The sequence below is a fragment of the Thunnus maccoyii genome, chromosome 24 (assembly GCF_910596095.1).
Source record: "Thunnus maccoyii chromosome 24, fThuMac1.1, whole genome shotgun sequence".
Taxonomy (NCBI): domain Eukaryota; kingdom Metazoa; phylum Chordata; class Actinopteri; order Scombriformes; family Scombridae; genus Thunnus; species Thunnus maccoyii.
The window spans coordinates 16,838,814-16,864,847 of NC_056556.1; the positions used below are offsets into that span (position 1 = coordinate 16,838,814).

Below are 26,034 nucleotides of genomic sequence, written 5' to 3' on the forward strand. Positions count from 1 at the left end.
AAATCATTCTCTGTTAAACCAATTCTTGTAGATCCACTGCTGTGCAAACAAGATCAGCCCTCATGCTGTTTTGCTTGCACTCTCTCTCACGTTCTCGGATGAAGCTGTGTTTGAGCGCATATAGTGGACAGCTTGTGTCTCTGAAAGACATGTGCATGACGGGAGACAGAATGAGCAACAGAGAGGGAAATGCAGGGAAAGTGAAAGAAAGTAGAAGAGCAGATGCAGTGGGGGAGAGAGAATGGGTAACACAAAGTTAAAATTAGGAACTTAAATGAGACAAGGGGAGTGTGGGGATTCAGAAAACAGCGTTCATCCTAAAGTACGTGTGACATGTGTATCTGTGAGCGATGAAGTGAGTGAGCAGGCAAGAGAGAGTAAATGAAGGTGTCAGAGAGAGAGAAATCAGGTGCAGCTGAATATCAGATGGCTTCTTCCTTTGCGCCCTCTTGAATCCAGTCCAGCAGCTTGAGAGCTGCTTCAATTATGGATGGCCCTAGTTCTGTCTCCAACACCCTCTGTCTGTCTCTCTGCAGGGGGTGTTACCTCTTTAGGACTACGTAAAATTATTCTCAATTGACTACCCTAAAAATGGTGTCAATTATTATAGTGCCCAACATAGATTAAACCCATCCAGGTTCAGTTAAATGAAGGAGTCGCCTGGCAAATGGTGTGTGACATAGAATGCGGCCATCAGTTCGCTCTCATCAGTTCTCATGAGTCTGAGAGAAAGCAGTGTAATGAGCAAGCTCCCCACTCTCAATCTAAAGTGACATGGACTGATTCGTGTTTCAGCAAAGGCTTTGATTTCCTCTATGTTCATGGCTCACAGTGGATCCCCTATTTATAATGAGTCTCTTCAGTGGCTGCTGGGAGAGGGAGAGGCTACAGAATAACAGATTGGTCATTTACAAGGAAAGCAGATTTGTAGTTACCTTCCCTGGCTGTTGCAATTATAAACTTGAGTGGTTTAAAACACACAGAGTGGAGAGATGTAAAGTGGAGACACACTGTATTGTACTGATATTTTTTACATACCTTACTGTCACCAAATGTACATTTCTGAACTATTCAGATGAATTTCCTCCTGTCTATCACACCCCCACTTTCCCATCCCTATAAAAAAAGTCTCTCTGTGCAGAACAGCATAGTGTTGTCCTGGCAACCGTCGAAAGAGCCATGATATAACATTGCATCTCTCAAATTCATCCTGGCATCTCTGCCTATGGGGCTGAAAGCTGGAACACAGAACAGACTACTGGGACGCAGTCACACAATCCTGAAAGTGCCGTCAAATGCAGAATCTGAGTTAATTTGCCAAGTTCAACGAATGTAGAGGAATTTGACTTGATGATGCTGGTGTAGTCGTACTGACTTGCACACATTCGTAGACACACCCAGTATGAGAACAACAGGATCTCATATACTGTAATGCGGAGTGATGTGGGATGCTTCAGGGGAGTACAACAATCATTTGAATTCTTGCCTGTTTGAAATTCATTCCTACTGTAACTGTGTAAAAACTGATTAAACAAGACCAAGAGTCTACAAGCTAGCGGCTGTTTTAGGCTGTACTTATGCATAATTGTGCTTTGAGCTAAATACTTAAGTCAGCATGCTAACATGCCAACAATAACACTGCTAATATGTTAATGTTCAATTTGTTTTAATAACACGCCAACATTTGCTAATTAGCACTGAACACAAATTATAGCTGAGGCTGAGGGTAATGTCATTAGTTTTGCAGGTATTTGATCATAAAACAAAGTATTACACAGATGAAGATTTTGACCTGATGATGGCGCTAGATGAAAAGTCAGGGGGAAATTATGTCTGTTCCAAATTTAACTGAATCCAATATCTGTTTCTGTATATTTCTGTCTGGATCAACCCTAGAGCCATGCCGCTAGCATGGCTAAAAACAAGCTTTGACGATGGCTTTATGAAACAAGTAAGTTGTGTTATTTATGCTCTTCATTTATATTATATGTACTAATGGAGTCATCTGCAAGTATCATTACTTATTGATTCATTGGCAGTCAATATATTTTCTGCAGCCTAATTTAAATGAAAGTATACAGATATTTATCAAAATGTTTACATCTATAGAATAAAATTTAGACAACCGTAAAATAATTTAGGAACTAAAGAAATCAGACATATTTCTCTCTAGTTGTGATGTGTTGTCAGTTGTAGTTTGTACCAGGGTGCGTCTGATTTGTGTTTTTAAAATTTGGGTCATTGAGAACTGATACAAATAGACAATTTTAGACTGAAATCTGGCATTTTGTGTTGACTTGTAATGACTTTAATAAATTCCACTATTTCATTACATTGAAACACACAAGTGTACATTTTTTCTACAGAATTGAATGCTTGGAAGCTCTTTTAGGCAATCACTTTGATACAATAGGCTTTTAGTTGAAGCATTCATACACATAAAAATGGATAAAGAAGAAAAATAAAAGATAAAAAAATGGAGTTTTACCGGCTGCTGCAGACATATCAACAGTCATGTAACTGTCTGATATACAATATTTTATGATTGCCAATATCAGCCAGATATACCAGTTTAACCTTAGCTTGTACTAATGGAATCTATTTGACAGCCATGGTTTACAGGCACTGTGCCAGTGAATTAATGTAGGTCATTCCGATGTTGGATCTATGGATTAAGCCCACACGCACTGCCATTATGTGACGGTATTACCACAAACAGACAGTAAACAGTCTGACTGCCCCCTCCCCCAACCTGCTCCAGCTCAAACACCTCGCTTTCAGCTCCCCTTCCCCCTCGTCTCTCCTCATTCTTGCTTTATTGAGGGGCTCACACACCCCCACTCTCCTCTCTCCACAGCTGTACACCAGGCAGCTCCATGCATGGGAGATGCAATTTATCCAGCTGAGATAAATGATGAGTTGGATGTGAGTAAGGATGATTATTTTCCCAGATTACATAGATTTTTTTTAAATGTTAAGAAATCCTGATTCCAGCACGTCTCACGCGAACGCCGTTAAAAGGTTTATTGTTGACTGACCCCCCCACACTCATACTTTCAGACCATGATCCCTGCTTTTCTCTCATTCATAGATTGGATATGCATAGAGCACATCTGTGAATGAACAGCCATTCATTTTTTTCCTGTCAGGCAGTTTCATTCATCAGATCACGTGCTGGCCTGATTGTTTTCATTCATGTGGCCGTTGTATAACATTAGGTCAACTTCTAGATGTATTTGTGGAATGAAAGTATTAGTGATTATATTATTTTCATCTGCATCTTCTCTCCAAGATGTTTCTTGGAAGCGTTCGTCAATCCCTTGGTTTATCCGTGCAGATCTGACACTTTGCAAGGTCATTTATATGTTGATGTTAGTATCTTCATACCCAGGCCCCCGCAGCAGGCAGTGTTTGACCCTTTTGAATCAGATGACTCAAACATTATTTCTACCAGCTGAATTACGTGAAAGCCTACGTTCTTGAATCGCCCCATTTTTAGAAGCCCAACACTAAATGCCAGGCCGGGATCAGCACTCTGCGGCGCCTGCGGAGTCACTTTGATGGAGATTGAATCAGCAAGCCCTTAGAGTCAGAGGGGACAGCCTACGGCCACTGGCCTGTTTCATCACAGCTACTCGTGCTCTCAACAAAACCTGACATCCACAGATTATCAAGGCGTTGGTCCATGATGGTCCAACGCTGACATTTCTCTGAGGCCTCTGATTTGTCTTTGTCCATTTGAGTCCTCTTCTGTCCAGCTGAGACACACCAGCGCTCATATTGTTTTTATGTTTGCCTTATTCTTTTCCTGTGGACAGACGGATATAGGGATTACCGATTCCTTGACAAAAGTAATTTAGTATTGCAATGCTGTGATCAGACAAGGGTGACAGGAAGTGGAGCCTGTCAAGCTTGTTACAGCGTACTTTCATCAAATCTACAGGAGCACTTATATACCAGTGATGTTTTGATTGCTTTTGCCGTATGTGTCATGCCCTCATGTCAACCTAAGATCAGTCGGTGCAGGTTCAGAAAATTAAATAAGCTTGATATTGTATCTGGGGTAGAGCCTTACTGATACAGGATTAAGGCAGATACTGATTTCGATTTTAGGGAAAATTCCAATAACATAAATATATAAGACTGTTAAATTTTTGCGTGTTCATTTTTATACATTTAGCAGTACTATTCCTACATATCTATAGAATGCAAGCTAGAGAAATCATTTTCCAACTAGCATTAATGTCAACAGATTGAAAACGCTGTTTAAACTGCTACTGTGAATGAGAGTAAACGTCGCTGCAGAAACAAGACAAACAACAACTGCATCAGCTTTCACTGTCATTTTCTTGTCTCAATGTGCACAGTGTTTTCCACCTAATAATCCCTCTAATATTATCAGTTCTAGCCAGTTGTTCTGTTATGTGATGCTCAGACATTAGCTAAGGGGATTAGTAACTCTGAAAAGGCATTGTGTCTCAGCTCAACTTCAACTTTTGAGATAAACTGCCTGTACAATTTCTCCAGTACAAACTGTGTGTATACACAAAGACAAAAATATGCATATACATTCTTTTGTTGTGCATATGCATGGTTCTGTTTTATAAATCTCAGTCACTGTGGAATTGGGTGCACATGCACAAGCCTTATTTCCACAAACCCTTAATCATCTGTTTGCATATCAATATGCTGCCTGCTCCACCACTCCTTATATCTGTCAATGAAACAAATGAGAGAGAAGAAGTGCGGTTTCACTGATTGTGTTGCATCGGTGAGGTTCTCCAGCAATGCTAGAGCAGCTGTCATTACAGCAACTATTACACATAGCTGTGGCTATTTATAGCATCCATGTCATTAATTCATTACATGTACCTGCAGTGATCTCTCAGTCATCATTGTTGAACATCAGTAATGTAATCTGTGATTAGTTTGTAGTGCTTATATCACAACCCACTTCACAGAGTGTGTCAAATTAGCATAAAACTAAAACAGTAAAATAAAATGATGCCTTCTATGTGAATTGAACAAATGATAAAAATTGATCACACAAAAGTAAGATCGCTGTGTAGGCTGCATAAATATCACACAATTAGTGCAGTTGGGTATCAACCTAAACTAACAATGTATTTTATTATTATATTTAGATTCTAATTCTCACTTTATTTTTACATCTGCATCTCATCATATAACTCGTGGCTGGCTCTGGAAAAACATGTGTATGCTGGCCTGAAGTATGTGTGAAGTGCACATTTTCTCACCACACATTCTGGTTTTATAAATACTAGTTCATGTGTGGGAAATGGCGTATGTGTGGTTTTTGTGTGTACACATCATTTACACATTTGGCACTAGGTGTGTCCAAAGTATTTACACAAATAGTGTAGTGTTGACATAAAATATTTGTCCCCTTATTTAAACTTCTGTGTGTATAAAAAAGGGAAATATGACTTTGTAGCAACAAAATGGTCCTAATTCTACAAAAATGATTTTTATTATATGCACTTTGCTATGTGTTTGCTGCATCATGTGTCAAGTCTGCATTTTTTTCCACAATCATAATGATAAACAGTGTATTTATGGTACTGTTCACAGCTTGCTGTTTGACAGAGTCTGCAGCACCTTCCATCACCCACCATGATCCCCCAGATAACCTTTTGCAGTGTCACTGCATGGTGTTCAGAGCTTCAGACAGATTATGCCTGTTATTGCTGCTATGCAAGGCTTTGTTGTGTTCTATGAATTGCTTAGGACCTGCTCCATGACCTCAGATTATCCTCTCACTCGTCCTCGTCACAAATCTGACATAGCAAGTCAACAAAAAGTACAATAATGTATATCTATACAGGAATAATGTGATTTCAACATCAAACATTTGACAGGGCTTAGAGACTGAGAGCAAGCCCTCTTTTACATGTTTCCACATATAAAAATAATACTACCAAGAAACTAAATAAAAGATTTCCTAAATATCATTAAAAGGCATTAGTGAATCAATCACGCTTCGTGCAATTTGTTCTGATTGCTAAAACAAATTAAGAATCTGGAACAAACGCTTCAAGTGCAACTGCAATCAAGTTAACCCAGGATTAATCTGATACAATGATTCTCCATTTACACAGTTGATTTCCTCTTATTGTGTGACAACTTCTATACACGTACTATACCGCTCTTTTCTGGTTTTTCATTTTGAGACACACGACGACACATGAAACGGCTAACACGGATAAAAAAGCTGCAATAGCGTATTCTACCCAGCGACTTTAAAGGCTCGTCTACACAGGAGCTGTTTCACTTGCATTTTTCAGTTGTCAGTGTCACGTGCGCCCGACGGAACAGATCCGCTTCTATTTTAATCAATACAGCTGTCTACACATGCCGCATAACAGGTCACATTTCACATATTTTTAGGCATCAAGTGAATTTTCTTCCCTTTTTACGCGTCTAACTACTGTGATTGTGTGTTGGGCTCCGAGTCAAAACATGAGTGACCTACTGTGCCTGAACGTAGACAAAGACAGAAGCTGCTGATCTGCTTTCACTACACAGCCTGTGTAGACATTGTGTAAGACTCAGAACAAGGCATGAATATAAACAATAAAAACAGGAACACCATAATCAAGGACAAAAGATGACTAAATTATTTGTACTCTGCTCCTCATTGTGACTCATCCTCCGTTTCTAAAGCAGAGACTAAGCTTCACTTTGTTTTTGTTTGTTGCTGCAAGGTACGAGTTTAAAAGACAAAGGTATATTCTGCCCTCTCAGTTTCTACTGTATACTTTTTCATGATGATCTAAATCCATTACATGGCATGTTAGACGCGATTTATATTGTCTTTCAAAACTAATTTTAGATCAATCAATGATCTCAGAATGAAACGAAAACCTTATTGAAGATATTAAATACCTGCCTGACTGTCAGAGCGCTCCAATATCGTGTCATCCGATCATTTAACGGGCTCTTAGCGCATGCAACGTACAATCAGATAGTGGAAAGGGTCTCAGTGTCTCGCACATGGATGCTTGAACAGGACACGGCGACCTTGAGGTTTGTGTGACACAAATATGTGATCTACTATTTAAAGGGCTGAATGCCTAAATAACGTAATGCATCTCTTGCCAACGTTATCAAGTCCTATTATACACCGACAACATCAGGCCACAAAGTGTGCAGAGTTAATGCCTGGGTTTTTCTCATCATGTACTCTCCACATTGATTTTGTCTATCTAGTTTTCTAGTGCAGGCGGTATTGGCTGCCTCCACATTCTCAGTAGGATGCAGTGTATTACTGTCTAACACCCACAGGTCCTATCAGTGCAGTCAAGACAAATGCACAGTAACATATGTGGAGTAGAGATACAATATTATGGATTTTTGACCAGTTAATGATTTTCTGTAATTCATTAGTTCTTGTAACATATACCAATGCAATAACCTTTATCTTACATATTCTTGATTTTTGTATTTGGGCCACAGGAAGATTATCATAAGAATGATGACATTATTCATTTCCGGCTTTGTTTTCTTAAATATCCTGTTGTAATTGTCAAGATACTGTGGAGATATTGAACAGATGTAATATATCGAGCACAAAAGAGCAAATTGCCTGCCGTGGGAGCAATAACTGCAAGAGCATGGGAGGGAGCGTATGGATGAAAATGATTTTCAGTCACTTGTAATATTAAATGCTTTATAATACACTATAGTGTAACTGTAAACAGATTTATGGAAATGTATGCTTCCTTTTGAAGCATTCAATCACACGGTATATTATCAGTAGTTTTAAATATGTTTACAAGTCATAAGATGTGTGAGTTCATTTGTACGGTAGAGTCAGGGTTTGAAAACTGTTTATAGATGTTTTTAAAACTACGAGGACATGATTTTATATGATTGCAAATATGTTAGACAGTGGTATCAAGCATTTTTTAAACTATTTATACACATATCATGAATGCTTCATAGGAGCAGTTATAATTGTCAGCAAAGACACTAATAAACACTTAAAAATGCCCTTATATCTATTTACAACTACACTAGTGTGTTTATGTATTTCACTATTAGCATTTATTGTTTATATAGTGCTTATAAATGCTAAATACAGGGGTATACATATCATTTAACTTTTAACCTCTTTCTGCAGTTCCAGTAATGGAGCAGATTGGGGACATTGTCATTGATATGCATATTGATGGACAAACCTTTCCGTCGCAGTGCATATACATGTGACCTTTGGTTTATGGGACAGTCTGGAACTACCAGGTCACCGTACAGCCATTGATGATACTGTAAACCCAGGGATAATGTACTGCTCTCACCCCTGGATTAGAAAGCCAATATGTGAGTTAAACAGCTATTAGTGCAACTGAATGTTTCCAGGGGAGAAGGGTAAGAGATCACATTTCATTAGAGTCGTAGACAAAAAATAAGACTTCCTCCCACATTGACAGAAGGTCATTATTCTCTCCATTCTAACAACTAATTAAATCTTCCCTAAAAGCTTTTGTTTTTTATTTAAAATATATGGAGACTACCTGCCAATGAGGTGAGCTAATAACTGCTACCGCTGTGTCAAGTTAAGAAAAGTACTGTGCATTTTTTAAACCCTAAAACAAGTTGATTTTACATCAACTTGTTTTCAAGATTCAACACCAGATTGAGGGCTTGTTACAGTTAAATAAACATATTTTCACTGTGTAGCCTGCACAGGGCTTCATGTCAGCATCCTTCATAAAATGATGTCGTTTTGCTCACCTTCTGATGTAAAGTCAAACAGGAGACAATAATAGTGCAGCAGTGATTGACTCATACACGCTGACACGTGGACACGGGGTCAGAGAGCGACCTGGATACGTTGATATGATGACAATTAGCCGTGCCAAGCAGAAGAAGCTCCCTGCTGAGATTTTGACAGAGCTGGAGAGCAAGAGAGAGAGAGACTGAGAGAGAGAGACAGAGAGAAAGAGAGAGGGAGAGAGAGAGAGAGAGGCAGGGAAACAAGTAGGGAGGTGTCACCGTAACCCCTCAAGCAGTGTAGCACCAACCAACAGCTCCCTGCTGCTGGAGGCTCAACTCACATCAGTGTCACTCACTTGTGCACACACACACACACACATTTCCCAACATACACCCATACACACACACACACACACTGTCTATTAAGCCAGGGCAAAAAAGCACAGGCAGCAATTTAAAATGATTTTGACTGCGATACTCTTGGCAGCGGCTTCTCCAAATGAGGGCTATCAAGATTCCCATATGTCACTATCCCACAATCACTGTCAGACACAACCAGTCAGCAGATGTTAAACTGGTCTGTGTGTGTGTGTGTGTGTGTGTGTATTAAACAGAGGGAGAAGACAGGAAGGACTCGACTGAATACATTTTAATTGTACTAACTGATGATTGCGTGTGTGCTGCACTTTAGCTACCCTGCTGCCGTGAGCGAACGCACGCTGAGCTGCATTGTCTTAATTATTGATGGTGGAAATAGAATCTAATGAAATTTCCAGCTTCTTGAAACTAGAACTCCTCTCGCCGCACTGCCTATGAGCACACACACTCTCACACTCTACACTTCCTATTTGTTCAATAATTGAAGTTTCCTCAGAGTGTGCAAAACGTACCATAGTTGTAATACAAGGAATCCCTGCGGTGTGAGATATATATGTCTTTCTGTGGTAAAATAATATGATAGCTGCGGTAGGGATAGTTTACCCACAATGTTCAAAGGCCCCTATCCTCAGCAGCAAGAATAACAGTCTCTCCTCTATTTTTGCCCTGGATTTACTACATGTGACTGGCAATCATGCATCCACCTGATTAAATCTTAATTTAGTTCAAATTTAAAAATCATTTTGTCATTATTGTTTTCTGTTTTTTAAAAAAAGATACACCTGTTTCAACTTGAGATAAGAGGATTTTAGGATGAACTGTGTTGCATTTTTTTGCTCTTGGATTAAATAGTTCTTAGGCGCATATGGGTGGTATAGGTAGTTTTTTCCTGCCTCATCTCCATAAAATAACACATAAAACAAACACATCACCGTTTAACCATTAGTCCAGTAGAATGAAATGAAAGTGAGAAGAAAATGTGAGGGGAGTGCATGTTCATCACCTTTACCACAGGGGAGTAGTGAGCCCTCAAGCTTAAAATGAGGTTGAACTGACATAACCTTGATAGAGTGTAATTAATATAACTTTAGGAAGAGAATGGGGAGTTGACAAGAGGCACAGGGTGAGTGAACTGAGGGGAGCAGAGAGGTAATTTCATAATAATGTTGTGCTGGATGTGTGCGCGGTTGTTGGTATGTGTGCGTGCATGTATGTGTGTGTGTGTGAGAGCTATTGGATAGCTCTGTGTAATGAAGGCGCAACTCTGTGGGAACAGTTGGTCAGTGGTGTATCAGTGCAATATAGGAGTGTCCTCATCTGAACTTTGTCCTGAGCTCCAACAGTGTTTCTGCTTTCAGTCCAAACCTCAAGGTCAAACAACCCAAAAGAAATCTTATGCATCAGTCACCTTCACTGTGTTTGTTATGCAGAATATCAACCTTTCTCAAGCTAGTTTTGGATGAGTAGCCACGTGTGTCCATCTGTCTGCGCATAAAATTGTGTTTATACCATGACTAATGTCTGTGGTTGGACCAGTCATCCAAGTAGTTTATTGGACAGACATCCAGTCCACAGTAAAGTGGCGTGGAGGTGACTTTGTGTGTGTGGACCTGCCTTTTTTCATCTTTTGGTTTATCAGAGTTAAAGGTGGAGTGTGGGACTTTCGTCTCCCCCTACTGGCAGTGAGAGTAATTAGAAAAACACAGCCAACATGTGCTTAAATCATAGGCTAAGCCGTAGCCTACTCCATCGCTACTGTTGTGGCGGTAAAACGGTGGATAAATTGTTTTGAATGTCACACAACCACCGTGAAATGACTCTTTCACTACTAGAATTTGATCCATTCAATCCGATAACATTTGGAAATTGTAGAAGAGCCGCACAAACAAATTATTTTATCCCCATTCAAGTTAGCAGAGAGCTAACTGGGAGTTAGCCGCTTGGCCGGCTGAAGTCTGCATGTACACTGTGAAATACAGAAAGATTTATCTGCTGGTGAAAGGCTTAATCAGCATTGTGTGAACTTGTTTGGCTTGAATGTAACAGCCGTTCATTTGTAAGTAAAAGTTCTGCACTGCAGGTTTAAAACTGAATGCCCGCAGTATCACAGTAGTGCTGTCTAGAGATGATACTAAACAATGGAGCTTTGGTCTGAAAACATTAAAGAACCCCTTGGCATACTGTGATTTGGCATATTCTGTGCATGCACTTGGTGCCACACTGTGCTGTCACCCTGCCGAGCCATCTGTGTAGCAACAGATTACGAGGTAGCCCTATTAATCCAGGTAGGCTGCACAGCATCAGCGAGGAAATGAAGCCTAGTGGTGTTGAGATCGATAAGACCCACGTATCCACTCAGGCTTAAGGCTTGACTTTGACACACCAGGCAAGCGCAACAATGCGGTAGCAACGGCTTATCAGCCTGTTATATATAGGATTCACTCTGGTTTGGCTCAAGGATTTTGTGATGCTTACAGTATGTGGAAGATTGGCAGTTCAGTGTTTACTCACTTTCACCTTGCCAAAGTTTCAGATTCTTTGCCTCTCACTAACTGCAAGTCAGCACTTTCTTCTGTCCTTAGAGGATTAGAGACCAGAAAAGAACAGATTGTGTTTCTCTTTCTGTTTTAGTCCATCCATCCATGACCGTAGCTTTGATTTGGGGAAGGAGAATGCTGAGTCATACTGTTTTTCTTTTTTTTTTTTTTTTGAAAGACAGAAGAGGTAATTCTTTTCAAAATGTATTTCAGAAGACGCCGAGATGAGACCTGATGTATCATGTTAGGGTGCTTAACTATGTTTTGCTCCTCGCAGCTCCTTATAAATATTCAGCTCAGAGATGCTCTGACTAAAATTGTTTTAGTGCCTTTCAAAGGTGCGTTCTCTCATTACACTGCACCATGCAAACCAGCTCCATCGCCTGCTTATTAGATTTAGCTGGATAGAGAACATTCTGCTAATTAATGCTGCCGGCAGGCTGTGTGTATGCGTATGTGTATGTGTGTCCTCAGAGTGTGCTGAACTGAGATCTGTGCTCCTCATTAGTGTTTGTGTGTGCGTGCATGTGTGCATGGTTGTCTGTCTGTGTCTGTCTCTATGCCAGTTTGCAACTGAGAAATGTAAATGTTATTTCTGCTTGCACGAGTGTGCGTGTGTGAGAGAGCCCCAACACTTGTGTGTAGCGGTCGACCGATATGGGTTTTTCAATTGCTGATGCTGATGTTTAGAGAGCAGGGCTGATATCTAATGTCAATATCATGTTGGGTTTTTTTTTGTGCATCTGATAAAATACTTCAATTGAATAATAATAACCAATGAGACACCAAATTGCTGAACTTAAATGAACATTTATTTATCGCTAATGTTATTGTCTGCATTGTCTCTGTTTGATTAAGTATATCTGCACTCTGTCGGCAGTACAGTTATTTTAAATAAAAAAATAAATGTCCACAGGAAATCAAAAACTAAACTTTGTGAAAAAAAAAAAACATATCAGAGCACTTAACAACAGCATTTGTCAGCAGATAGCAGCATCTCCCTGTTTCTGAGATAGAATGAAAATTTGCAAACTTACATAAATAAAAATAAACAATGTTAGTGTAGTGCACACAGTAGCAGCATCTCTTTGTTTTTAGTCCCAGTCCCAGTTTATGAGCTGCAAGTTGTAATGCGGGGGAAAAAAAAGTTTCTCTGCTGCATTTTCTCCATTAAGCCTGTTCCTCTTCTTCTCATAAATGGTCCCGACTTCACAGAATATTCTCTCGCTGGGAACAGAGGAGGGTGGAGAACAGAGAAATTTTCTTTCCAGTGGTGAAAGAAGGCTCAGGCGGGTTTTGTTCTGTTTACATCATTCCAGGGGCACACTAGTCTTTCTGTCAATCACCGGCTCCCGGAGGTAACGGTTCAGCTCGTCAGAGATGTCTTCACTCCTCAGCGGGAGCTCCATGATGACTATGAGCCCCAAGAATGTTTGTGTACACTCAGTTAAAAAGACCAGAGTGTTCCTCTTCCTCCACCCTTATTGGTTTAGGATCCGATTCTTGGTCTGCAGTGGTGGCTTGTTGTTCTTCAGACTCAGAGGCTTGTTCCTCTTTTAGCCGTTGTTTTGCCTTGTTCCTGTGCTGCAAAGATGTGGCCCTTGTATCAAGGATCTAGCATTTTGTCTCCTCACTTAAGCTCTGCAACATTGTCTCCCAGTGTGTTCGGATCCCCCTAGTAGTGGGACCCCTCTGCATGAAGCAGCATCTTCAGCACTGCAGTGCTTGGGATGATGCAGGAGACAAAGGCCTCTGACTTGCTCATGTCATGAGTCACTTCTTCAATAGGGCCCAGTGTCTCGATCAAATTTGAGATGATATCCTATTGTTCCGTGGTTGGACATGTAAACCTCCCATGTTTTCCTGCATACACGTTCAGGGCACACTATTGCTCCAGTACCCTCTGCAACATGTGCAGAGTGGAGTTCCACATGTCTTCAACTTGCTGATAATGTCCCCCCACTGCTCTGTGACTGCCGATGCCCTCGTTTACCAAATGCTACAATGTGTGTGCACTGCAGCTGAGGTCCGACATCTCTGCCAGTCTCATGCCTTTGATCAGGTTTGCACCACTGTTTCTGAGCACAAGCACCACTCTCTCTTGGTTGAGTCAGCTCTAGCTGCATATTCTTTCTCCTTCTGTGCCTCTTTATCAGCACGGAGGTGGTGACACTTCAGGTGATTCCAGATGTTTGTGGTGTTTTTTTTTCTTCCCTGTTTTAGCCCTCATGCTCACCAATTCACTGCAGATACTGCACTTGGCCTTCCCTGGTGTTGGTTCAGTCAAATACAGCCAGTAGGGACTAGATTTCTGTCCAGCCATCTGTGATTATTAAAATAGAAAATATAAAAGGTCAGTATTTGGGTTAAAAATAATATAAAAAACAACCTGATATACATGGTCATCTTAGACAGTAACATGTTGTTTTAAATGGATTTTTTATTAATTAATGAAACAGAAAAACACATTGAGTCATGCAGTAGATTTCAGAACATTATAACGTGGTATTGAAGGGAGAGCAGAGTACAGTATGTCAGAAGGGATGTCATTCAACTACATTATTCTGCATATTATAATGTATATTTAACACTAGTCAGTAACGGTTTTAGATTAGATATGATGTCATGGATAGGATGGAAGAAACATTTAGAGAAGACGATTGTGACTGAGGAAATGTAGGTAAAAGTTTATACAGGGTGCATCAGAGTTATAGCACGAGGCTTGAAACCAACTTTTTCACCACCTTCCCAAAACTGTCTCAAAGCTTTTTTTTTTATGTTTGTTTATGTTTGTTGACAGACTCAGCTACAAGCTAAATAGTCAATCTAAGTGATCAAACGCATTAAAAAGTAATAACTCGCATTGCACTAGAGGTGATTTGACTAAAAGTTGCAATAATGTGATAGAGTGGAGATTCTGTCCTGAGAACGCTAGCTTTCAGACCCCTTTTAACGTAAACCTACTTGTTGAATTGAGACTATCTCTAGCCCATTAGCAAAGTCGCATTTTATCGCATTTTCTCACTAAGAGGCCCGAATCAACCTCATTAAACAGACAGTAAACACTGTATATGTTATTAAGAGGGGTCAATTAAGTATATTGAGCTTTGAAAGTATTTAAGTCTTACCATTTTCTCTCAGGTAACATTAAATCCAGCATTGGCACGTTTCCCCTCATATTGACACAAGAGGGAACGCTAACATCGTTCCACAGCAGCCGCACTGACAAGGTTGCAGACATTTTTGTTTATCAGCCTCGTGAGCGCAGGCGTCAGCCAATGCCGATTATTTCCAAATGCCCGATATCGGCCCGATTAATCGGTCGTCCACCGCTTCTGTGTTTGTCTTTGACCCTCCGCTGAGGCAGGATATGCAGGCAGACAGGCAGAAATTTGCATCGGCAGCAGCACTGGGGATCTGTTTGATCTGTCCACTTATAACACATCAGGTGGTCCTCCTGCAGAGAACCGGGGCCGCTATCTCATTTCTCAGGGAGATAGACGTACACAGATGGGGAGTGAGAGAGAGAGAGAGCAGGCACACTGAGGCTGAAGGGAGAAGTAGCAAAAGTGAGAGAAATGCAACAGTAAAAGAAAACAAATGTGTACTAGGGTGGATTTAATAACAGTGAAGGAGGAAGAGAGTGATAGACAGACAAGGACGTGGGGAGAGAGATAGTGACAGAGGCAGAGAGTGAGTGAAAAAAAATAGGTGATAATGGGAAATAGAGGGGAAATGGAGAATAAATCATACAAACGCATTGATTTTACTTCAAAATAGCTTCATTCTGTTGTGCCCCATCACACACTCATATATGTCTTCAGGAGTAATGGAATAATGAAATGCGCTAATAGCACAAGTAGATCCCGCCATTTGTATTTTTGGATGCAGATTTAAAACTCAAATAGACAAAAAATGCAAATTCACATTCAAAGTGGAGATTCATACAGAGATCACTACTTACACACACATTCACACACACATATACACACAAATCAGCACTTGGTTAACATCCACATGCACTTCTCACTCCACTTCCTCCGGCTTTACAATTAAACTGTATATGAGTGGATTTGTTTTAGCTGTTGTTGAAAAGTGTGTGACACAGTAAGAACAATGTGACATGAAAAATGCACATGCATAAACAAAACACTGATTGACCTTACGATGAACAGTCAATAACAGTAATGTGTCAAATGAAAAATGTATATTACAGACATATTCTTCACAGCTTAGTGAAATTTAGTATTTTTCAGCCATGGGAATGCATTTATCATCTTACTATTTGGAGCTGATTGAACAGCCCCATCCTACTCTCTCTTGTGTCACTCACACGGAAACACACAAATACACAAACAGGCATCAAACCTCCTCTTATTCTTATATTTCCTCAAAAAGTCCAACCATTATGCTTTCTAGAACATAATACTTGGCTCCTATGAATTATAAATGCCTATGGATTCCAAGCAGCTTATTTTTAGAGTGCACACATGCATGCCCCCATGCACACACACACACACACAGATTGCTTTACAAAGCTGGGGTTGCGTCCCCTCCTGTGGCATGCAGTGGTTTTACCAAGCATTCTGTAGTGTGTGTCTATATGAATTTGTGTTCGCGTATTGGACCTGCGTTTGTGCACACGTGTTTTTGTGAATGAAATGTGCATGCCAGTGTGGAGGCATGTATGTGCAAATTCTCTACATTGAAGGAATTTCGTCTGCATTTGTATGGTTGGTCATATCTGTATGTATATGCAAATGTGCATGTATGTGTTTGGCCTTAAACACACAGCCATTGACCTCAACCACAAGGGAGATTATTATTTGTTAATTTATTTGACAGGGACAATACATGTAGGTATTGTTACATTTAAATAAAATGCAAATGTAGATGCAATGTATATAGGATTTCTAGCCATAGCTAATTTGCAGTCTTTGTCCCTGGTTAGGCTTTAAGGGATAAAACACATAATACAACACTCTAATACAGGCATAGAGACTAACAATAAAACAGACATAGACAAACAACCACTACAAACAGTAATTGCAACAACAAAGACTACAAACGACAATTAAGAACAATGACTGAAAATGATGATCAAGAACAACAAAAGGGAAAAAAGCTGTATGCTATATAAACCCATGTATCTCAGTGTTAACAGATTTGCCTTTGTTTAAGCCATAGCTTTGCCTTAGTGTTGAAAGCTTTAAAATCAGTTAATGCTTTTATTCCTGATAGCAGGGTATTCTAAATCTGTGGGCCTTTAACTGCTGGTTTGCAGTCTCCACTAACTGCTCTCCTGAAAGTGGCTCCTTTGCTATTATATTTTAAAATCATCTGACAATAAAATTCTCAAAGCTTAATAAATTCTAATTTTTTCTGAATTTTACAATGGTGCCATTTTACTGGTTTCTGATCCAGTATTTTCACAGCATGTTTGTATAATGACATTATAGGTTTCATTGCTGATTGGGTTGCCTGGCCCCAGACAGTTATACAATAAGAGATGTGGGTAAACAGGATCTTATGAGTCGAAACAAGCTAAGGTCTTGATGCTCTTGGACACTTTCCTAATATGCTTCCATTTTAATTGGGGATCTAAGACAACACCTAGATATTTGAATTCATTTACTTTCTCTAATTCCCTCTGATCAATAGTTATTGTCTTATTGAAAAGCACATTGAAACAGTTTTTGCACAGTTCAGAGTTAGGAAATTATTTTGAAGCCACTGTGAGACACTGACCATTTGCCTATTCAGTAACTCTGCGGCCTGTTGTGGAGTCTTTGTTGATACATAAATGACTGCATCATCAGCATACATTTGGCATCCAACCTCTTTACAGCTGTCTCCTAGCTCATTAATGTATAAGCAAAAGAGCAGTGGTCCCAAGATGGAACCTTGTGGTATGCTCATTGTGCAATTTCAAAGGGGCGATGTCATACCAATCATTTTGACACATTGCTCTCGGGATTCCAGATATGATTTAAACCCGCTGAGAGATTGTTGGGAAAAGTTTAGCTTTTTAAATCTATTTAAAAGTATCTGACGATCAGATGAACAGTATCAAAGGCCTTTTTCAGGTCTAAAAATACTGCTTTCACTATTTTACCATCATCTAGTGACCTCTTAATATTTTTTTTTAAGATAAGGTGTAGCCATTTCTGTTGAATATCTTGGTCAAAACCTAAATTGTTCTGGATGGAGAAGCTGGTTTCTTTCAAGAAATCAATCAACTGCTCTGCCACTAACTTTTTAATAACTTTCAAGATGGCAGGGAGAATTGAGATCAGTCTATAATTACAAGATTGGTCAGGCTCTCCAGACTTAAAAATTGCAGTTATAATTGCTTGTTTAAATAATTGAGGAAATTCCCCAGTATTAATGGATACATTTATAATGAGTTATAGGCCTTATCAGAGAATCAGTATACGTTTTTATAAAATCAGCGTCTAACCCAAATACATCTTTAGCCTTTGAATAATTTAATTGATTAATTGTTGAATTTTACCTTGATCAGTGTGTGTGATGGAAATTAATTCACTGTGTCATTTGCTGAAGTCTCTGACAGCTCTATCAGTTTAAAGTTTGTTGCCAGTTCCTCCACTGATTAGACAAAATAGGAATTAAATGCATTTTCAATTACCATGCTAGCAGAACCAATCAATCCATTTACATTCAATTGAATCATTCCTTTTCTCTTATTAGACTCTTGTTTAATAAGTCTATTGATATGTCTCCAAAGAGATGAACTGTTTCTCCCCAGTTATGCAATCAACAGCATAAAGTAGGCAGTCTTTGCTTTTCTTAGTTAGCTGACCACTTTATTTCTGAGTCCTTTAAAAATAAGAGTATTCTTGTCTAATTTTGAGGAAGTTATTGTTTTAATACGAGATCCCTCTTTTAGTTGATGAATATCATTATCAACCCAAGGCAGAGATGGTCTTTTTTTACCACATTTGAATGGCTTTATGAATTTTTGAATTGTATTTATGAGTGAATCCATCAAGATATTGCAATATTTATTTATGTCACATGTTTGTAGAACTGAATAACAATTTACTGTATCCCGTACTTCACTCTCAAACAGAAGGATTTCGTTCTTTTGAATCCTATTCTGTCGATTATCAATGTTTGGTTAGTTTCCTGATGATCAAGATCAAATTATGATCAGACAGACCTGTCAATAAATTATAAGTTCTTGTCACTCGCTCAGGTTTATTCGAAAACGTTAGATCTATAAGTGTTTAACTTGTTCATGTAAGTCTTTTTGGGCCTTTTGTCATTTGATGCGATTTATATTTTGATGTGATCATACTGTTTTTGCTTATTGCCTTTGTCTAGCCAATTTATGTTAAAATCTCCAAGTAATAGTTTCACTGTGACAATTTAACAGTTTCAACAAATCATCTAAATCATGATAAAAAAGACACATTGCAAGAGAGAGGATTGTATCACAATGTTAAAATTCATCTAAGGTGATAAGACAATATTTAAGATTAGACTTTCTAAATCCAGATTAATGTCAGAGCACTTGAGGGTGTCTCTGATATAGATCAGGACTCCCCCTCCTTTTCCTGATTGTCTGTCTTTTCTATAACAATCATACCCAGGAACATCAATCATAGTTGATGGAATATTATTGTTCAGCCAAGTTTCACCCAGAGCCAGGAAATCCAAATTAGAATCTGTCAATAGATGTTGAACCTGATATAATACTCTGAATATTTAAACGACCTCCAAGAATTCATTTTGGTTAGACTTTAAGTCCCAGATTACCTTTGCATGGTTCACAGTTTGAAAATACCTGAGTTCTTTTTGTTTAAGTGCAGCACGACCAATAACTGTCTTGCGTCTCTTCCGGTGAAAATCAGCACTGAGACGTTGCTGTTCAGAAGACAGTGAGTCTTGGATGGTGTCCATTTGAAATATAGTCAAGTTATTCCTCATTTCTGCCAGACCAGGAATAGTTTCCGACACCCCAGGCAGACCAAAGTAAAGTTAGTTGTGAAGGACTGTTGGTCCAAGTTCTTGATGTTTTACTTATTAGGTCTGGGGCTGGACCTGGGTTTGGCTGTTTATCTCCACTCAAGCAGAAATAGGAATAATAGTGTGTTTAAGACGTGCCTTGTGCTATTTCCCTTATGTCAGCTTTTGTTTGTCACACCACACCAATTGTCTGTTTGCCAACAGGTGGAGTAAATTCCAAAGTATCCATGGCCAAAAAAGTTCAGTTGTGCTCTGTCTGGTAAGAGTGAAAATTTAGCAGAGGTGTTTGATGTGTGTGGAAAACACAAAAGCCAAAAACAAAACAGACATAAGCAGGCATACACCCTTTCTCTATTCTGTAACTTTTTCCTTGATTGTTGAATGGATGAGATGGTTGAAAGACACTCACCAGAGCACACACCAAGGTAGACAAAAATGGCAAGAAAAGGTGGTATATAGATGCAAGTATGGAGCCTAACAAATCAGCAGCCATCTTCAGATCTAGTCATCCAGTCAAGGGGTGTCCAAACTTTTGACTGGTACTGTATGTGAGATATTTGATCAATATGAGTTTAGCCTCTTTAGCCAAAGCTCTTTCCTATATGTGTACTGTACTTGCTAGCATCACTACAGGGGAAAATGGCCCCTGATGGTGCTGTAAAAGTTGAAAATGTACCGAAAGGAAATTTCTATTGTTCCTCCTGAAGTTTCATTTGTCAGGAGTTCTCCATAAACTGACAGATGTCTTCAGCAGAAAAAAAGATGAGCCAATTTTATTTGAGAAACATCTTGAAGTAGCTTTGCAGTGGAGATCAATGAAAGTCATATCCAACTTGGCACAGCAAGTTTGCTTTTCTCTGGCGTACTCACTTGTTTCCATGGTGACAGATATGATCATTTTAATTTTGATTTGCAAATATAGTGAATTGTCAGGAAGACACTCATCACTGTTATTGCTACTCCTTGTGCTTAAGGAGATAAAACAGCCACATTTGTTGTTTATTTCAATAAATTGCAACAAATAGATATAGGGTTCAACACTGACATCAAAGTCAAGGACTTTTCTATTAAGGTCTTTCATAATAAAATACAAGTGTTCAAAACTGTAAGTTAGAGGTGAATCTTTCTTAAGTGTGCAAGATCTTTAGAATTTTCATATGAAGCCTTTTTCTACTGTATTCTTCTTTCATCCACAAACTTCCACTGATATTCACATCCCTGTAACCTGTCTTTGCTGTGTATGTGTTCCGTCTAGCTACGGTACAGTCAGACTGTTCCTGAAAACCATGAAAGCAAAGAGACACATGCACATGGAGTATGGGCTGCTTTTGCATATTGTCACACAAAGGCAGAGGAGGCGTGATACAGCTTGTCCCCCCCACTCCCTCTGACTGAAATTAATGGCTCCATCCACTCATGGTGACACTGATGTACTATTAGGGGCAGCATACTGCTTAGCCCAGTAGAATCAGGGCTCCCCAATACATAAATCAAACCCCAGTCTGTTGAAGCAGTTGGTTTGTAATGTTGCTGCACAATAGAATTTCATTGTTTTATAGCCTCTCGTTAAAATATGATAAAAAATAGTGCAAAGAAGACTGAAATTCTGCAATTATTTTGTTTGTGCGTACACAAGCGTATACATACATGGAAATTTTTGCAAATACACACACATTTGTGAGTTAAGTCAGAATTGTACTTGAGTGTGTTTGCGCAGCCGTGTGTGTGTGTTTGTCTCTGTGTTCCCCCAGAAAAGAAACGCTGTGGGCTGGGTGCCTGCTGGGTGAGCTATAAATAGCCTCCTGTTGACAGCAGGACTTAGAGCCTAATGTGAAGGAGAGCATCTTCCAGAGATGTCCATATCCATTATTTAAAACTTAATATACATTTCATTTTCTAGTCCAGTAATCTCTGTCATAGCTTTTGTACATCCCATGTAGCCAATGCTGACAACAGGGGTTATCAAAATGATCAATAAAGACAGTCAGTTAAATCTAAAATACCTTGACTTTGTTGGTTATAATGTTAATATTTCATTTCAAGTGAAGACAAGACAGTTGGTATAAACGGTGCACCATCCCTTTTTCATCCTGACCTCTTGTCTGCTGTTTTGATGAATTAGGAACATTTAGACATGAGGCATTAGCAGCAAGCAGGGCTGCATTAAATTTACCTCCCACTGCGGAGCCATCGGCAGTTCAAATAATTGGGGTTTAAAAACTGAAAGCAATTGGGGGTTTTTTTTTCTCCATGAGGCTTAGAACATTCAGAGAATAAAATGTGAGAATGACAATTTATGGTTGGTCACAAGCATATATTGCGGGTGCATTGTTATTCATTTGAATGTCTTGTATTAATTGGATAATGCATCAATGTTAACATGAGTTGAATAGACATTTGCACTGTATTTCACTGTACTGAACTATGCTGTACTCATCTGCAGGACAGAGGGATTGACTGGATAAGTGAAATCATTCAGCTCCAGAGGCTTTCCTCTCAGTGGACCTCTTGACCTTTTCACCCTCATTTCTCTGCCAGGCCTTTCCGCACACACAGCTTTATCTGGAGTAAGATGTTTGAATGTCAAAGAGTGTTAATGGAAAGCTGCAGGGTCAAACTGTACTGTATCAGAAAAGCTGTTATGTTACTTTGAAGCTTTGATCAGGTTCTCCCATTTTGTTTTGCAGGCAATTCCATTTTAGCACACAGAAAATAATTAAAGTTATGAATTTTAAATGAGGCAAGCTTGCCTTTGAGATTGATGGGGCTCATAATTTCAGGATTTTATATCTGATTGCAGCGGGTCATGTACCAAGTCCATCTAACACAAAGCATAAAAGTTTATTACCTATTTCTAACTGTGATTTAATTTCCTGTTTGTTAGGTTCAAACTTCCTCTGCGCAACCCATATCATCCCTGTGAAGAACGAGGAGGGCGTGGTCATGATGTTCATCCTTAACTTTGATTACATCCTGGACGAAGGCAGCAGTGACTCACTGGAGAGACTCAACCACACCTCACCATCCAAAGCTCACCAATGTGAGTAAAACACACTACATGAAACATTTGGTAGAAGCTTTTATTCACAGAGCCTGAGCACAAATCCTGGCAGTGTTGGTGCCATGCAGTAAATATACTGTTACAAATATTGCACTTAAAAAGATGGAAACATATTCACAACTTAGACTAATCATGTTAGAACATTCCAGTTCTTACATGTACTGCATGGACTCCAGTTGAAGATTGGAAGAGAAAGGAGGCAGAAAAGGAGTGATGGTGATGTAGCAGCCAGCTGTGACCTTTTACTTGTAACCTTTTCCCACATCCACATCAATTTGTGCCTTTAACCCAACCCCCTCTGTGTCTTAAGAATTTGACATGACCCTGATATTAATGTTGCACGCCCTGCTGTCTGCTAGAATGGATACATTTCTTTATTATCTTTTGTAGTATAATGCCTAAATCCAGATATAGCTTGTAGCAATCTCCAGCTCACACATTCACTATCACTTGTTCCTACACAGCGTTGAGTGTAGCTGCAGGAATTCCCTGCTAGATGGCTCCTTTGGCATGTTGACACCAGCATTTAGCCGACACTGATGCGTTGGCCTGCCATCATCTCAAAGGTCTGGCCCAATTATAGCTCATAGTCTGCCAGGATGGCCTGATGAACTACTGGAGCAGTGCTGGAGAGCACTCCGCTTCCCAGAGCTGTCGGTGTAATAGTGTATAATGCCATTCCCCAGCGGTGCTCTTGAACATGCTCTTGAGACCTCCTTTGTCTTCTATGTGTCTCTCTTTCTCTATTTCCTATCTGTGACATACTGTATGAAACTGCAGCATAGAGGACCAGAGGTCACCTCTAGATGACTGTAATTGGATGAGGCCCCTAACAGGCTGTTGCCTCATGGGGTGTGTGGTGAAAAGAGTCCTGATGCGTGTGTTGACTACTTAAGCAAGTGTGTGTGTGTATTTGTGTGCAGACTCGATTTGTGAGTCTGTTCGTGTTTGTGCAGGCGTGTATGTGTCGCTGATAAGGCCTTCCTGTCACTTTTTTAAGGGAGCTAATTGCTCAGCCCGAGCACATGGGCAATCCCTGATGGAGCAGGCTTCTATTCACGCCTATCTGAATATCTAAGTGGGCGTCCCTGCAAATCTGGTGGTGAGTCCCAGATTTGTTTACCAGGACGAGTATCAATGCTGGACACTGTCTCTCTCTCTCTTTTTCTCTCTCTCTCTCTCTCTTTCTCTCTCTGCCTACATGCAACCTCTGCAGTCGCAGGGATTACCAGAGAGAGTTGCTATTTCTTGGCCTCATTTCATCTCAGCCCTCCCTCAGTTAACTCTAGAGACCTAGTATTGCACTTTTTTACCAGCAGATGGACCGAGATCACAAATTATGAGTATCACTGCATACTTTAAGAACCTTACAGATAAACAAACTGCTACAGATGTAAATTTAACTCCTTGTGTGACTATTCTGATAACTCTACAGTGTGTGCAGGAGGAGCTGCCTTTAGATGATACTAGGTTATGATCCATGTGTTACATTATCTGGACTCCATCTGGGGAATGAGCAGCCATGCATTAGGTGCTACTTATCGATTGCTTTTGCCACTCAGCATCGATCCATCCATCCTGCAACCATCTTGGATTCTCATTTTTCTTTGATGTGGCTGAGCAGGACCACTTTCACATACCCATAAATTACAAGAAAAGCGGCATTTAATGTATCAGCCATAACTCCAGACTAGTGGTTTAAGAGTGGACAACAGTGTGAAAATGTCTGATTTATTACTGACTGTGATTCATATATGTTGTTATTGTTGCAAGGCAGAAATAGTACAAACTTGAAGTATCAGAGGGAAATTAAGGAACAGAATATGCCACGCACTGAAGGCAGATAGTGGCACAAATTAGCATGTTATCAGTACACTGTGTCAATGTGTTTGACAACCATTGAACTGATAGTGGAAAAACCGTACATTGAACGATCAAAATGTCTAATGTATCCTAGTGAAACAGCACTTTGTGTTCAAACAAACTGCACAGAGTGGTACAGACTGATGCTGATGAACCTGAAACTGATGGGACTTTAATATGAATTAAAAAACAAATGCTAAACAAAATATATTTACCAGATTTGTTATGCTACACTATCAGTTTCTTAAAAATAAAACCATCAAGTGCAAAGAGGACTTGTATGACTTAATGACAGTCTCCTAAAGATGGCTTTGATAGGACACCTGTTAACCTGTCAGTCCCTGTGGTTTAAAGTTTAACATCAGGATGGGATGGTGTCCAAGAGGTACAAACACATCTATGAATTCTTTGCAGGTGCTGGGTACCAAGGGAAGTGTCTGAACCTGTGCCTATTGTAAGAAGCATACAATGTAACCATGTTGTCTCTGGTTCAATTCCAGCCAGTAACCTTTATCACATATTATTTCCCTTTCTTTCTCCCCATATTTACTGCCACACTCTGCTGGTAACTATCTTATTATGGATAATGTCATACAAAAATAAAAAACAGTCTAACTACTATTAACTCAGGCTTGTTGAAATACTTTAATTTTTTCTCTTTATAAATGAATGCGGTGAAAAGTGGGGATACAGCAGAATTAGTTATTCTCTACAGCTGGTGAGTAATAGGTGAACAGGGAGCCCAGGTAAACACTCCTTAGGTAAAAGAGCACTGCATGCAAATCAGTTAGTAAGCACATTAACCACACTAATGTTTTCTTCCTCATTTAACGTCAGCAAAACCACAAGAACAGGATACAGAAACAAAAGGATGCAAAACCGTTTTTTGCCCTGTTTTTACCAAAGGATGAAGGTTTATTGTGCTCTTTTCTACTTCTCCCTGATATCTGAATCATGCTCACATTACAGAAAGACATTTCACTCCCCAGCATGGGGATCTGAGGGCCCAATTAATATTCAATGCAAATATTACTATCTGGTATCATAGCAACAAGGGCCACTGTGCGTCCATTGGTTGTGTAAAGCCGCTGGTGAGTTTTTGCAGGGAAAGAATGAGAGTGTTTGGAGAGGCAGTGAGAGAGAGGACACACACACACACACACACACACACACACACACAACCCACTAACAGCACTCAAAGGGCAGCATATTCCTGCAAGGTTCAGCCTTTTCAATATCACAATTAAATATAGCTACATACAGTGTTCTCAGCACACACCATGAATCCGTGACTGAATTATGAGCTAATTAAAAGATTTGTGGTGTATATGTTTATCCTCTAGGCACAGTAATTAGAAACAGAGCTCTGAGCATGTGAATGTGCACCAACTACCATTCATTATTTTGGTAAGGTGTCATTTTAACAGCCAAGTCTGGTGTTTAAATCAAACTGTTGGAAATATGGAA

At 39.6% G+C, this 26,034-nt stretch overlaps 1 protein-coding gene across 2 annotated transcripts in view; it reads left to right on the plus strand.

Annotated features, from left to right (window-relative positions):
- The window catches only part of kcnh7 (potassium channel, voltage gated eag related subfamily H, member 7), a 69,598-nt gene that overhangs the window by 11,263 nt on the left and 32,301 nt on the right, over positions 1-26,034 (plus strand). For both annotated transcript variants that reach the window (XM_042404758.1, XM_042404759.1), the window contains exon 3: positions 22,528-22,683. In XM_042404758.1, the coding sequence (XP_042260692.1) occupies positions 22,528-22,683 (156 nt within the window). The remainder of the gene's footprint in view (positions 1-22,527; positions 22,684-26,034) is intronic.